This window comes from Anolis sagrei, chromosome 3 (assembly GCF_037176765.1).
Source record: "Anolis sagrei isolate rAnoSag1 chromosome 3, rAnoSag1.mat, whole genome shotgun sequence".
Taxonomy (NCBI): domain Eukaryota; kingdom Metazoa; phylum Chordata; class Lepidosauria; order Squamata; family Dactyloidae; genus Anolis; species Anolis sagrei.
This window is the reverse complement of record NC_090023.1, coordinates 5,277,536-5,290,666: the sequence shown is the minus strand read 5'-3', so window position 1 is coordinate 5,290,666 and position 13,131 is coordinate 5,277,536. Positions and strand designations below refer to the sequence as shown.

The 13,131-nt window shown below is 42.2% G+C and overlaps 1 protein-coding gene across 1 annotated transcript in view; it reads left to right on the top strand.

The window, feature by feature from the left end:
- Positions 1–101: 101 nt before the first annotated feature.
- The window catches only part of XRRA1 (X-ray radiation resistance associated 1), a 51,402-nt gene continuing 38,372 nt past the window's right edge, over positions 102–13,131 (top strand). The window contains exons 1-3 of the mRNA XM_060767160.2: positions 102–189; positions 8,606–8,717; positions 11,251–11,408. Of these exons, the coding sequence (XP_060623143.2) occupies positions 8,621–8,717; positions 11,251–11,408 (255 nt within the window). The 5' untranslated portion in view covers positions 102–189; positions 8,606–8,620. The remainder of the gene's footprint in view (positions 190–8,605; positions 8,718–11,250; positions 11,409–13,131) is intronic.

Here is a 13,131-nt window from a genome sequence, read left to right as displayed (position 1 = left end):
TCGCCGCTGATTGGCTGGGAAGGGCGCGCGCAAAGGACGGCGGGAGTTGTAGTCCCCAGGAGGAGGAGGAAGGGGGAGAGGCGTTGCTATGGTTACGGGGCAGGCTGGAGTTGGACCTGGAGAGGCCGGGAAGGAAGCAGCAGGAGAAGGAGGAGGAGAGCTGGCTCTCCAGGAGGGAAAGAAGTACAGGTAAAGGAAAACAGGAAGGAAGAGAAGGGTCAAAACTCCCTCCAGGTGTTTTGGACCCCAACTCCCTACCTGCTGTGAGGAATTGTGGGAGTTGAAGTCCAAAACACATGAAAGGAGGACCCAGGTTGGCCCAGGCCTGCTCTGCATCCTTTGTTATTTATATCTATCCCACTTTTTGAACACACACACACACATATATATATACACACACTTTTAATATACATATACACAAACACATATATACACATACACAAACACACACACATTTTAAAGTATATACACACGCACACATATATACACACAAGGTATATACATACACACACATATATACACACAAACACACATACACACCCATATATATACACACAAACACACACACGTATATACACACTTTACATATGCACACATTTTAAAGTATATACACATATATACACACACACATACACAAACACACACACATTTTAAGTATATACACACGCACACATATATATACACACAAACACACACACGTATATACACACTTTACATATGCACACATTTTAAAGTATATACACATATATACACACACACACACACGCACACATATATATATACACACACAATGTATATACATACACACACCCATATATATATACACACAAACATACATACACATTTATATATATACACACTGGACTGACCTTGAAGGAGCTGGGGGTGGTGACAGCCGACAGGGAGCTCTGGCGTGGGCTGGTCCATGAGGTCACGAAGAGTCGGAGACGACTGAACAACAACAACACACATACATAAATATATATGCACACATTTTAAAGTATATACACATATATATACACACACACATATATATATACACACACACATAAATATATACACACTTTTAATATACACGCACACATATATATACACACACAATGTATATACATACACACACACATATATATACACATACACACCCATATATATATACACGTATATACACACTTTTAATATACATATGCACACATATATATACACACACACATATATATATACACACATTTTAAAGTATGTATACACACACACAAATATATATACATACATACACAAACACACACACATTTTAAAGTATATATACACACACACATATACACACAAACACACATACATGTATATACACACTTTTAATATACTGGTACATATGCACATATTTATATATATACACACACATAAATATATATACACACATTTTAAAGTATACACACACATAAATACACACATATATATACATACACATATAAATATATACACTTTTAATATACGTATACACACATTTATATAAACACACACATATATATACATACAAACACACATACACATATATACGCACACACATTTTAAAGTATATGCACACGCACACACATATAAACACACACAAATGTATACACACACACACACATATATATACAATATACACATAGCGCAGCGGGTTAAACTGCTGAGCTGCTGGACTTGCTGACTGAAAGGTTGGTGGTTTGAATCCAGGAAGCAGGGTGAACTCCCCCTGTTAGGCCCAGCTTCTGCCAATCTAGCAGTTTGAAAAAAATGCAAATGTTGGTAGATCAATAGATACCGCTTCTGTGGGAAGGTAACAATGCTCCATGCAGTTATGCTGGCCACATGACCTTGTAGGTGAACTATAAATCCCAGCAACTACAACTCCCGAATGTCAAGATTCTATTTTCTGTGTTCATATTTGGGCATTTTCAGTATCAGTGCCAAGTTTTGTCCAGATCAATCATTGTTTGAGTCTACAGTGATCTCTGGATGTAGGTGAACTACAACTCCAAAAGGAAAGGACACTGCTCACCAAACCCTTCCAGTATTTTCTGTTGGTCGTGGGAGAACTGTGTGCCAAGTTGGGTTCAATTCCATTGTTGGTGGAGTTCAGAATGCTCTTTGATTTTAGGTGAACTATAAATCCCAGCAACTACAACTCCCAAATGACAAAATCAATTTTTTGAGTGAAGGATGTATATTAGGTTGTTAGGTGTCTTGTGTCCAAATTTGGTGTCAATTCGTCCAGTGGTTTTTGAGTTCTGTTAATCCCACAAACGCACATTACATTTTTATTTATATAGATAGGAGATAGATGATGATGATGATAATGATGAAGATGATGATAGCAATCTGTATATCTCCTTGACCTGTTTTCCGTAGCAGTATTTGGCAACTAGAGTGTTTCAGCTGTCAGAACAGCTATCCTTGCAATGTGCTTCTTGAATTACTTAGTCCTCCTTGGTTGTCCAGAGGCACAATCCCTTTTTCCCAATTAAAAGGTGGCTCCTCCAATTAATTTTGCTTTAAGTAGTTTGGAATCCTTCCTCTTTTAAAAGAACAAAAATCGAGTAAGCAATTAATTGGACCCTAATGAGAAAAGAGTACACTGCCGCTCTAAAGAGGACAAATGCACTAACAAGGAAATACAGATAAAGGGAAACAAGCTTTCCACTTCTCAATGTGACATCCTTAGAAATGTTTAAACATAGGCATTGTTTTCGTTCTCCAGGCTGATCATATCAAGCTCCCTTAGCTGTTTCTCATAGTGATTCATAGTTTCTTGATCATTTGCCATTTTGGTCTCCCTCCTTTAGACACCCTTGAATTGTTCTGCCCAGAACTGGACACAGGACATGTTGTGGCTGAGGTAGTTTCTGACAATGAGGATGATGGGATTCAGATTCCTGTTGGGTTTCAGCTTCCTGGCTCTTTGTCTGTGCCTCAAATCTCTGAGCCTGCTTCCGAGGCTCTCACAGACAATGTCAACACAGCTGTTTTCACCAGAAAGGAATTTTAACGAAGGAAATAGCGAGCAGGTGCCTTCCCACAATGATACTGAAACTGTAGATAAGGATTTGACCTGAGAAGCTCGCCTTGATCTCTGGGTCAGGCGCAGTTCGCGTCTGGCAAGCAGACGGGACGCTAGCTCGATGCAAGGTCATCGCAATGCTTTTATGATGCTGAGAGCCTAATGTTTTGATGTTGGGAAGGTATTTAGGCCTCCTGGAAACTCTGTGAAAGCGTCAGTTCAACGTTGCTTATTAGCCTGAAAGCTTCATGGAATAACCTTAGCCTGGAAAGCAGTATGCTTTGGATTTCTTGCATTGTGATTCTTGGAGCAAATGTTTTCTTGCTTGTACCTGGGACTCTGGCTTGAACTTTGCCAATAGGATTATGTCTCCTGCTTTTACCTGAAGATCTTTGGAACTGTATCCTGCATTTAACCTTAATCTTTGGAACTTTGCAATGCTTATTCTTTCTTATGACTTGGATTTTTTCCTCAATAAACTATAAAACTACAGCTCTTGTGTGGTGGTGTTTGGAAGCAAGGTGAAGCCTACTCTGAGTTGCAACAGGACTATTATTCCAGGAGAGGTCTGACCAAAGCAGAAGAGAGTGGGTTTATGGCTTCCCATGACCTGAACACTAAACTGTTGATTCACCGGGACTGTGGCACAGCTGGCTGGGAGTCAGCTGCATTAAGATCACTACTGACCAAAAGGTCATGAGTTCAAAGCCAGCCTGGGTCGGAGTGAGCTTCTGAACAATTTGGGTAGCTTGCTGTCGACCTTTACAGCCCGAAAGACAGTTGCATCTGTCAAGTAGGAAATTTAGGTACTGCTTATGTGGGGAAGCTAATTTACGATGCCATAAAAATCTCCAGCAAGCATGCAAAGAATGAGGAAGTAGTTCATCAGTCACAAATGGACAGTGAAGTGATAGCTCCCCTAGTGGCCAGAATACCCTCATGAAAAAGCTGGAATGTTAAATAGCCTCTGTTTGTCTGTCTATATGTGTTGTGTGTCTATGGCATTAAATGTTTGCCATGTATATGTACATTGTGATCCATCCTGAGTCCCCTGCGGGGTGAGAAGGGCGGAATATAAATACTGTAAATAAATAATAAATAATAGGAACACATTTATTTATTTATTTTTTTGGCTGCCGCATCAGACTGTTTGGCTCATGTTCAGCTTGTGGTCTACTACAAAAACATCTCTGGAGATTTAAAAATGAAGCTGGATAGGAGGGCATGGATTGTGTCTTTCTTCCTGGCAGAATGGGGTCAGAATGGGTCAGAAGAGCAATCGGCCCAAATGACAGCAAAGGAGATTCCACCTGAACATTAGGAAAAACTTCCTGACGGTAACAATTGTTCAACAGCTCTCTGCTTTGGAGTGTGGTGGAGGCTTTTAAACAAAGGCTGGATGATCATCTGTCAGGGGTGCTTTGACTGTGCTTTTCCTATGTGAAGGTAGAATGGGGTTGGACTGGATGGCCTTTAGAGGTCCCTTCCAGCTCTAGGATCCTATAATTCTATTGCTGTTTTTCCATGAACTTGTTGATGTCTATGAAGCTGGATGGCCATCTGTGGGGAGGGCTTGGATTGCATTTTTTCTGCATGAAGGCAGAAGGGGTTGGACTGGAACGCCAAACAAGAATTGGGGGAATGCCGGACAAGAATCAGTCAGAGCCAGCTAACATCTCCCAACAAAGGATTCTGTTAATTTGTTGACCTTGGCTGGAATGCAAAGTATGGATGTGAATTATAGAGCTCCTGTATATAGTGTAAATTATCACAATAAAGATAAGTACCGCTTTAGACTTTGAAGCTGATTCATGTAGCTCATTTCGTTATTACCTTTGTGCCTTTGAGCAGACGCTCAAGAGGTCAATAAATTAACAAAATAAGCAGCAATCATCCAGGCTATGAAGCTACAAGGCCATTTGATGCTAATCAAGGTGGCCAGTTGCAACATTCACACCTGCCTCAAGCAGACAAGAGTTCTTTCTCCCACCATCATTCCACAGATATACAAGGGTTGAATGAAAAGTAATGCCTCCACCTATGTAACTCCTCAACAGATGGCAGTACTGGTATCCGGCAGGTACTGGCTTGTTCAGTAGACTCTCCTCTACAGTTCCATTTTGGCGAGAAGCCTTAGCATTGAACGGTTGTGTTGTTAAAGTGCAAAGTATGGAACCCTGCGCAGACAGTCGGTCAATGTGACTTAAGCAAAGTGCAGTCATTGAATTCTTGACAGCAGAAGGTGTCACCCCAAAGGAGATTCATCAGAGAATGCAAGCTGTTTATGGCGATTGTGTTGATGTGAGTACTGTGTGTCATTGAGCGAGAAAGATGTTGAGGTGGGAACATCTGACTTGTGTGACAAACAAAGAGTTGGACGTCCTGTGACAGCAACCACCGAGTTTCACAAGCAAAAGGTTGAGAGATTGATTCAGGACAATTGTCGTATCACTCAGAGAGAAATTGCAAGCATAATCAGCATTTCGCAAGAATATGTGGGTCACATTATTGCTTTGCTTGGCTATCGGAAGATCTGTGCACGCTGGGTACACAGCAGAACTTCAGAGACTGGATCTCACCACCGCACGGCATCCTCCATACAGTCCAGTTTTAGCACCGTCTGACTTCCATCTGTTCCCGATAATGAAAGAAGATCTGCGGGGACATTGTTATGATTCTGATGAAGACGTTGAGTGAACTGTGAGACGCTGGTTGCGGAAACAGAGTGTCGACTTCTTCTGTGACAGCTTCAGAAAACTTGTTCATCGTTGGCAGAAATGTATCCAATTGTCTGGTGATTATGTGGAAAAGTGACTAGTGGTAGTTAAAGAGCACATTCAAAGGATTATTTCTGCGTTTGATTTATTAAAATGTTGTTGTTGTTCATTCGTTCAGTCGCCTCTGACTCTTCGTGACCTCATGGACCAGCCCACGCCAGAGCTCCCTGTAGGCCGTCACCACCCCCAGCTCCTTCAAGGTCAGTCCAGTCACTTCAAGGATGCCATCCATCCATCTTGCCCTTGGTCGGCTCCTCTTCCTTTTGCCTTCCACTTTCCCCAGCATCATTGTCTTCTCCAAGCTTTCCTGTCTCCTCATGATGTGGCCAAAGTACGTCAACTTTGTCTCTAGTATCTTTCCCTCCAGTGAGCAGCCGGGCTTTATTTCCTGGAGGATGGACTGGTTGGATCTTCTCGCAGTCCAAGGCACTCTCAGAACTTTCCTCCAACACCACAGCTCAAAAGCATCGATCTTCCTTCGCTCAGCCTTCCCTAAGGTCCAGCTCTCACATCCTTAGGTTACTACAGGGAATACCATGCCATAGATGTGGGCGAAACGCCAGGAGAGACTGCTACTGGAACACGGCCATACATCCTGGAAAACTCACAGCATTAGCAAACTAGAACAAAACATAATGCAGGATGTCCCTCCCACAAGAACAAAGTTTTGGCAGTTTAATAGACTTTTCCCATGTTTTTATGATAGAACCAATTGGGAAATTACATGTATAAATCGGGAACAAAAATCGTGTTATGTAGTGCAATCGATAAATGACAAAATGTTTGAAATGCTTCCTAAGACCCATTTAGCGATGCCCATATACTGGCTCCCAATGGTGTGATGATCCCCCTTGCATTACACCCCCTGCCCCTTTCTTACTTTCTTCCCGGAGCTCATGCACCGTGAAGGTGGCGCCATGGTTGCTTCCTCTAGGCATCGCTGCGAGATTTTATGGCATGGCTGCAGCTTGATTGTGACCCTCACGTCGCCATACGTCACTCGCATTGCAGATGTCCCTTCACTGCCGAGGCCCCATGCTGCTGTGTGCTGTGCCCAGCCTAGCCCCAAGAGTGCAAGGCATGATGGGAAAGCATCCTTTGTGTGGTGTCATAGAGGCCATGCTGCCTGGCCAAGCATTGGGTTTCTCTTCATGAGTCAAACCAGATCTTGTTGGATAAATAAACCCAGACAAGGAGTGCAAATCAACCTCTGAAGATGCCTGCCATAGATGCAGGCGAAACGTCAGGAGAGAATGCTTCTAGAATATGACCATATAGTCCAAAAAACCTACAACAACCCAATGATTCCAGCCATGGAAGCCTTCAACAATACATTTGCCTTTAAGTTTGGAATCCACCCTGAACCCCTTTGGGGAGAAGAGTGGAATATAAATAAAGTTTTTCAATTATTATTGTTGTTGTTATCTATCTATATATAAATGCTCTGTGCATAATGAGTACCTTAAAAACAAAAGAACAAATGAATGAAATCACACCAAATTTGGCAACAAAACATCTCACAACACAAGGAGTGACCATCACTCAAAAAATTACAATTTTGTCATTTGGGAGTTGTAGTTGCTGGGATTTATAGTTCACCTACAATCAAAGAGCACTCTGAACTCCACCAATGATGGAATTGAACCAAACTTGGCACACAGGACTCCCCTGACCAACAGAAAACACTAGAAGGGTTTGGTGGACATTGACCTTTAGTTTTGGGAGTTGTAGTTCACCTACATCTAGAGAGCACTGTGAACTCAAACAATGATGGATCTGGACTAAACTCGGCACAAATATTCCATGTGGCCAAATATGAACATAGATGGAGTTTGGGGGAAATAGACATTGACATTTGGGAGTTGTAGTTACTGGGATTTATAGTTCACCTACAATCAAGGGGCATTCCGAACCCCACGAACGATGGAATTGGGCCAAACATCCCACATGGAACCCCCATGACCGTCAGAAAATACTGTGTTTTCTCGTGGTCTTTGGTGATGCTTCTGACACCCCCCTAGTGACCCTCCCCCCTGGTTCTTGACTTCCCAGGTTGAGAAATGCTGCCTTAAGGCCACCCAGTCCAACTCCCTTCACTAGGGCAAGAAAACATAATCAAAGCCCTCCTGACAAAGGGTCATTCAGCCATTCACACACACACATATATGTATATGACAGATGCAGTATCAAAGATTTGAAAGGGGACCCCAAAGAAGGACAATGATATGTTGCATGTTCTGGAGAAGGCAAACCAGACAATCTCCACATCTACACTGGCAAAGAAACAGCAAGAAATACTGTTTACTCACAAGCAGAAAGAAATTACATATATTAGAAACCAACACTTTCTCATTACTTTATTTTCCAGATCAACAGGCTGGGCCACAGCAACGCCTGGCAGGGGACAGCTAGTTATTATTATTATTAGTATTATTATTATTATTATTAATGCACTTCTAAAATTAGATTTTGGGAATCGCCAATCCCACTCACCCCATTTTCCCTCTCCCTCTAGAAACATCGCAGACTGTTCTGTTATTATCTTGAAATGTTAACATGGGTATATGTTTTTTGTACAGCTTGAATTTTAGAATTGTAATTGCATTTACATTGTGATTCTTGTCAAAGGTATGCAAAGTGTCCTTTTGTAGATCTAAATTGTATTTCTGAACTGGAGTATCTGTTGTTTGTTAGTGTTTGTATAGTGAGTTGCAGGAATTGACTTTGATTTATCCATCCTGCTTTTGCTGTTGGAGGAAATGATGCCTTATTTGATTTATTTGTTCTCTTGAAGGGACGGAATGACAAGATGGCTACCAAGGGAGTATATAAACTGGACGATGGGGACCCTTTCCCAACCAACTGCTTCCCGGCTAGAAATCTTTTGCGGCCAAGATATGAGGAAGGTGATGTATTCTACCTCTTTGCTGATAGGAGCTCTGTAATATGACATGAAGCACAATAGTCGTTGCAACTCATTGCCTCTCTTCCCCCAGTTCTTGCTGGCAGTGGATTGTGTGGTTTTTAATTAATTGGTTTTAATATTTTTATCATTTTTTATTATTTTACTGTATATGTTTATTTTATTGTCTGTTTGATAAGGCATTGAATCTTGCCTATTGTAAGTCTGCTCTGGGGTTAAAAAGGACAGAGTATACATGTGGTAAATAAATCAATAAATAAGCTTCAGCAGTGCTTCTTTCAAGGATCATATATCCTATATGAGTCGGTTAGTATTGGGGATTCTGGTAATCTGTTTGTCCTCAAACATAGCATTCTTTAGTCAGAACTGAAGAGCTCCACAGAATCATCCTTATGAAGTAGGCATGGGAAAACTTTGGCCCTCCAGGTAGGCTGTTAGAGTTGGGAGAGTTGAAGTCCAAAACCACCTGGAGGGAGGGCCGAAGTTTGCCCATGCTTGTTATATAGGCTTGTATGCCCAGCTGCTCCTGGGTTCACAAACTGGACCACCACCTCACCCGCCTCATAGGAAACCTGCTACAAAACAGGAGCTTCTTTGTTGAGTTTCAGGGCCAGAGAAGCAGATGGCGGAAACAGAAGAATGGCCTGCCTCAGGGGAGCGTGCTTGCTCCATCAATGTTCAACATCTACACAAATGACCAGCCACTGCCAGAAGGGACAGAGAGCTTCATCTATGCTGATGATCGTGCCATTACTGTTCAACACCAGAGGCACTCCAAGTGGCCAGATACTGGTCAAAGGACATTTAATCAACTACCAAGCTTGCAAACTTTGTGTTTTGTCTGTCTGTCTGTTTGTTTGTTTTGTTAAAAATGTAATACAACAGTCTGGTTGCTCCTGACATGATAAATAAATAAATAAACCCACAAACCATTTGAACTGCTGTGGAACGAGGTTTCATTTCTCAGTCATAGCAAACCCCTGGGTAATAGGATTCTGTTATTTCTTCTGATTTTTCCATTGATTATCCCAGCCAAACGGATCTTGCATTTACTGAATGCACTCCAAGGCTGGGAACCACCTCTGTACTTCACACACTCCAAGGTAAAATAGCAAAGCAGTTTATTGCAGAATATATATTAAAAAACAAGATTATGGCAACAAGAATTATTGACAACTGGAAAATAGAGGGAGAAACCGTGGAGGCCGTGACAGACTTTGTATTTCTAGTTGCAAAGATGACTGCAGATGCAGACTGTGGCCAGGAAATCAGAAGACGCTTCCTTCTTGGGAGGAGAGCAATGTCCAGTCTCGATAAAATAGTAAAGAGTAGAGACATCAGACTGGCAACAAAGATCCGCCTAGTCAAAGCTATGGTATTCCCTGTAGTCACCTACGAATGTGAGAGCTGGACCTTAGGGAAGGCTGAGCGAAGGAAGATCGATGCTTTTGTGCTGTGGTGTTAGAGGAAAGTGCTGAGAGTGCCTTGGACTGCGAGAAGATCCAACCAGTCCATCCTCCAGGAAATAAAGCCCGACTGCTCACTGGAGGGAAAGATACTAGAGACAAAGTTGAAGTACTTTGGCCACATCATGAGGAGACAGGAAAGCCTAGAGAAGACAATTATGCTGGGGAAAGTGGAAGGCAAAAGGAAGAGGGGCCGACTTAACCATGGATCTATACTCAACACCAACATTACCTGGGCTAACGGCCCATCTGCTGGTCTAGTTAATATAGAGATAAAATCATGCCTTCTCCTCTGGGAAACTGATAAGGACTTTTTCGCTAAAAATTATCTTGACCTTCGTACACTGTCCTGAGAAGCCCTATGTTGACTGAACGTAAATCTCCTATCTAACTGCTCATTAGTCTGTCCACTTAGACTTTCATTTTCATCCTCTGAGCTCAGATCTGTTTGTGACCTTCCTTCCTTCCCTAGCAAACTGCCTTTAAGGAACGTGGCCTTCAGACACAGACCTCTCATTTTCAGGGCTTTTTTGAGTTTTTATCACACCAAGAATAAAAGGGGCTGAGACTCTATGCAGGCTACTAGCGCTATTCTGACAAAGATGAAGTCCTTTGGCCACATCATGAGAAGACAGGAAAGCTTGAATAAGAAAATGATGCTGGGGAAAAAGGAAGGAAAAAGGAAGAGGGTCCGACCAAGGACAGGATGGATGAATGGTATCCTAGAAGGGACCAGGTTGACCTTGAAGGAGCTGGGAGTGGCCACGGCCAACAGGGAGCTCTGTCGTGGGCTGGTCCAGGAGGTCATGAAGAGTCAGAAGCGACTGAACAAAACAACAACAACAACAAAGAATGGGAAGCTCTCAACCTTTGAGGCATTCTGGCTGAGCTGTTAGTTTTCCTTCAAGTTGCACTGTGTGCCTTATCCAGTTCTTGGTCCTTTTCCCATCCTTGTCTCAGGGTTGGGCAAATGAGAGCCCAGTGGGACAAGCTGACAGTATTTTTATTCCCTAATGCCAACTGTGTTGGTTTTTGCATTCATTATTTTAGGAGTGGGTCACTGGCAGGTGGCGCGCCGGACAGCAGAGGAAACCAGGATCAAATTGCTCTTTGGCAGAAGATCCACCCAGATCAAATGGCAAGAGGGAGAAGTACTGAGAGGAGACCTCCAGCATCTCAATGAGAAAACCCTAGACCGCACCCAACTGGTGAGTGCATCGCCTTGAGAGCAAGGGATCCCTGAGCAATCTCCCTCATAAACACATTTCATCCTTGATGTCATCACAGCATTGCATTTGGTGATTCCGTGTACATCTGCGGCCAGCTCTCTATGTCTTTTAGAACAGGACCTTCAGTGTAGTGGCACCCACAATGTGGAATTATTATTGCGTCAGAAATTGCACTGGCTCCACAAATTTTTCAGTGGGGCTGGGGGTGCACTCACTCACACAAAGCAACTGGGTGATGGATTGTAGGGGAGAACTGAAGGAAACTAAATTTATTTATTTATTTACAACATTTGTATCCCGCCCATATCAGCCCGAAGGCAACTCAGGGCGGCGTACAAGTCGGCAACAATTAGATGCCATATATAAAAATACATACATCAATAAAAAGCAAAAACATAACGATACATTTAAACACCATAAAAGCAATGAATAATAAAAATGATAAAAAACTATGTCTTCTTGTTCAAATCCTCAACCGTTAAATCGTCTTAGCCGTTCCTAGTTCATTTTCCGATTTGAGTTTTTCTGGTCATGCTGTGGTTCCAAACGCTTGCACAAAGAGCCAGGTTTTCACTCTTTTTCGAAAGCTCAGGAGGGAGGGGGTCGATCTGATATCCCTAGGCAGTGAGTTCCACAGCTGAGGGACCACCACAGAGAAGGCCCTGTCTCTCATCCCCGCCAAAATGCTTGTGAAGCAGGTGGGATCGAGAGCTGGGCCTCCTCAGAGAATCTCAAGTGGTTCATAGGGAGAGATGTGTTTGGATAGATATTCTGGGCACAAATGTGCCCCATCTCATGTCCCAATAGAACCAGGTTATGGAGTTAAATACTTACCTGTGTTGGGAAAGCTTCACTCTTTCTAATCTGTCCATGTTGGTGCAGTAAATGAAGAAGCATCAACATTTATCGGGGATAATGGATCATGACCTATTTGGATAACTGACCATCGGGGTATAGATCATGAACGGATAGGATCACAACCTAATCGGGGTAGCAGGGTTTATTTGGTAATGGATGGTCGCTGGACATGTAGATATTTTGTTTCTGTTTGATGCTTTCAGCAGACAATGGGACAAGCAGACTTCTTTTGAAGATAATAAGCTTTGTTTACTAATAACTCCATGTATTTAAAGATACAGGCACATTTCTTCTCAAGGGTTTCTTCATAAACTTTGTTGCTTTCTACAGCTCTCTTTAATAAGAGTTTACTTTCAAATAAAACACAAGCCTCAATAGTTCCTAACTTCCTAATGTGAGTTTCTGCACTCTGATTTCTATACTCAAGCTCATTGAAAAAACTCAGCACATTTCTCTAACAGTCATTCATCAACAGACATTCCCTAGCTGTCATCCTGTTTAGACCTGAACATTAGGCATGTGCGACTCATGGTTCTAAACTACTTAAAAAGCTAGGGGGTGCTGGTGCTTTGCTTCTAAAGTGTTTCTAAAGTTCTGGTGGTGAAAATTTCAGAACTCTAACAAAACTTGCAAAATTTCATTATAAATGGCAGTTCCTAATTGGTTTTGTCATAAAAATCGCCATTAACGACATAATAATGAAATTTTGAAAGTTTTGTTAGAGCTCTGAAATTTTCACCACCAGAACTTTAGAAGCAAAGCCCCGGCTTTAGAAACACTTTAGAAGCATAGCCCCAGCTTTCAAAACGCTTTAGAATCAAAGCACCAGCTTTGGAAACACTTT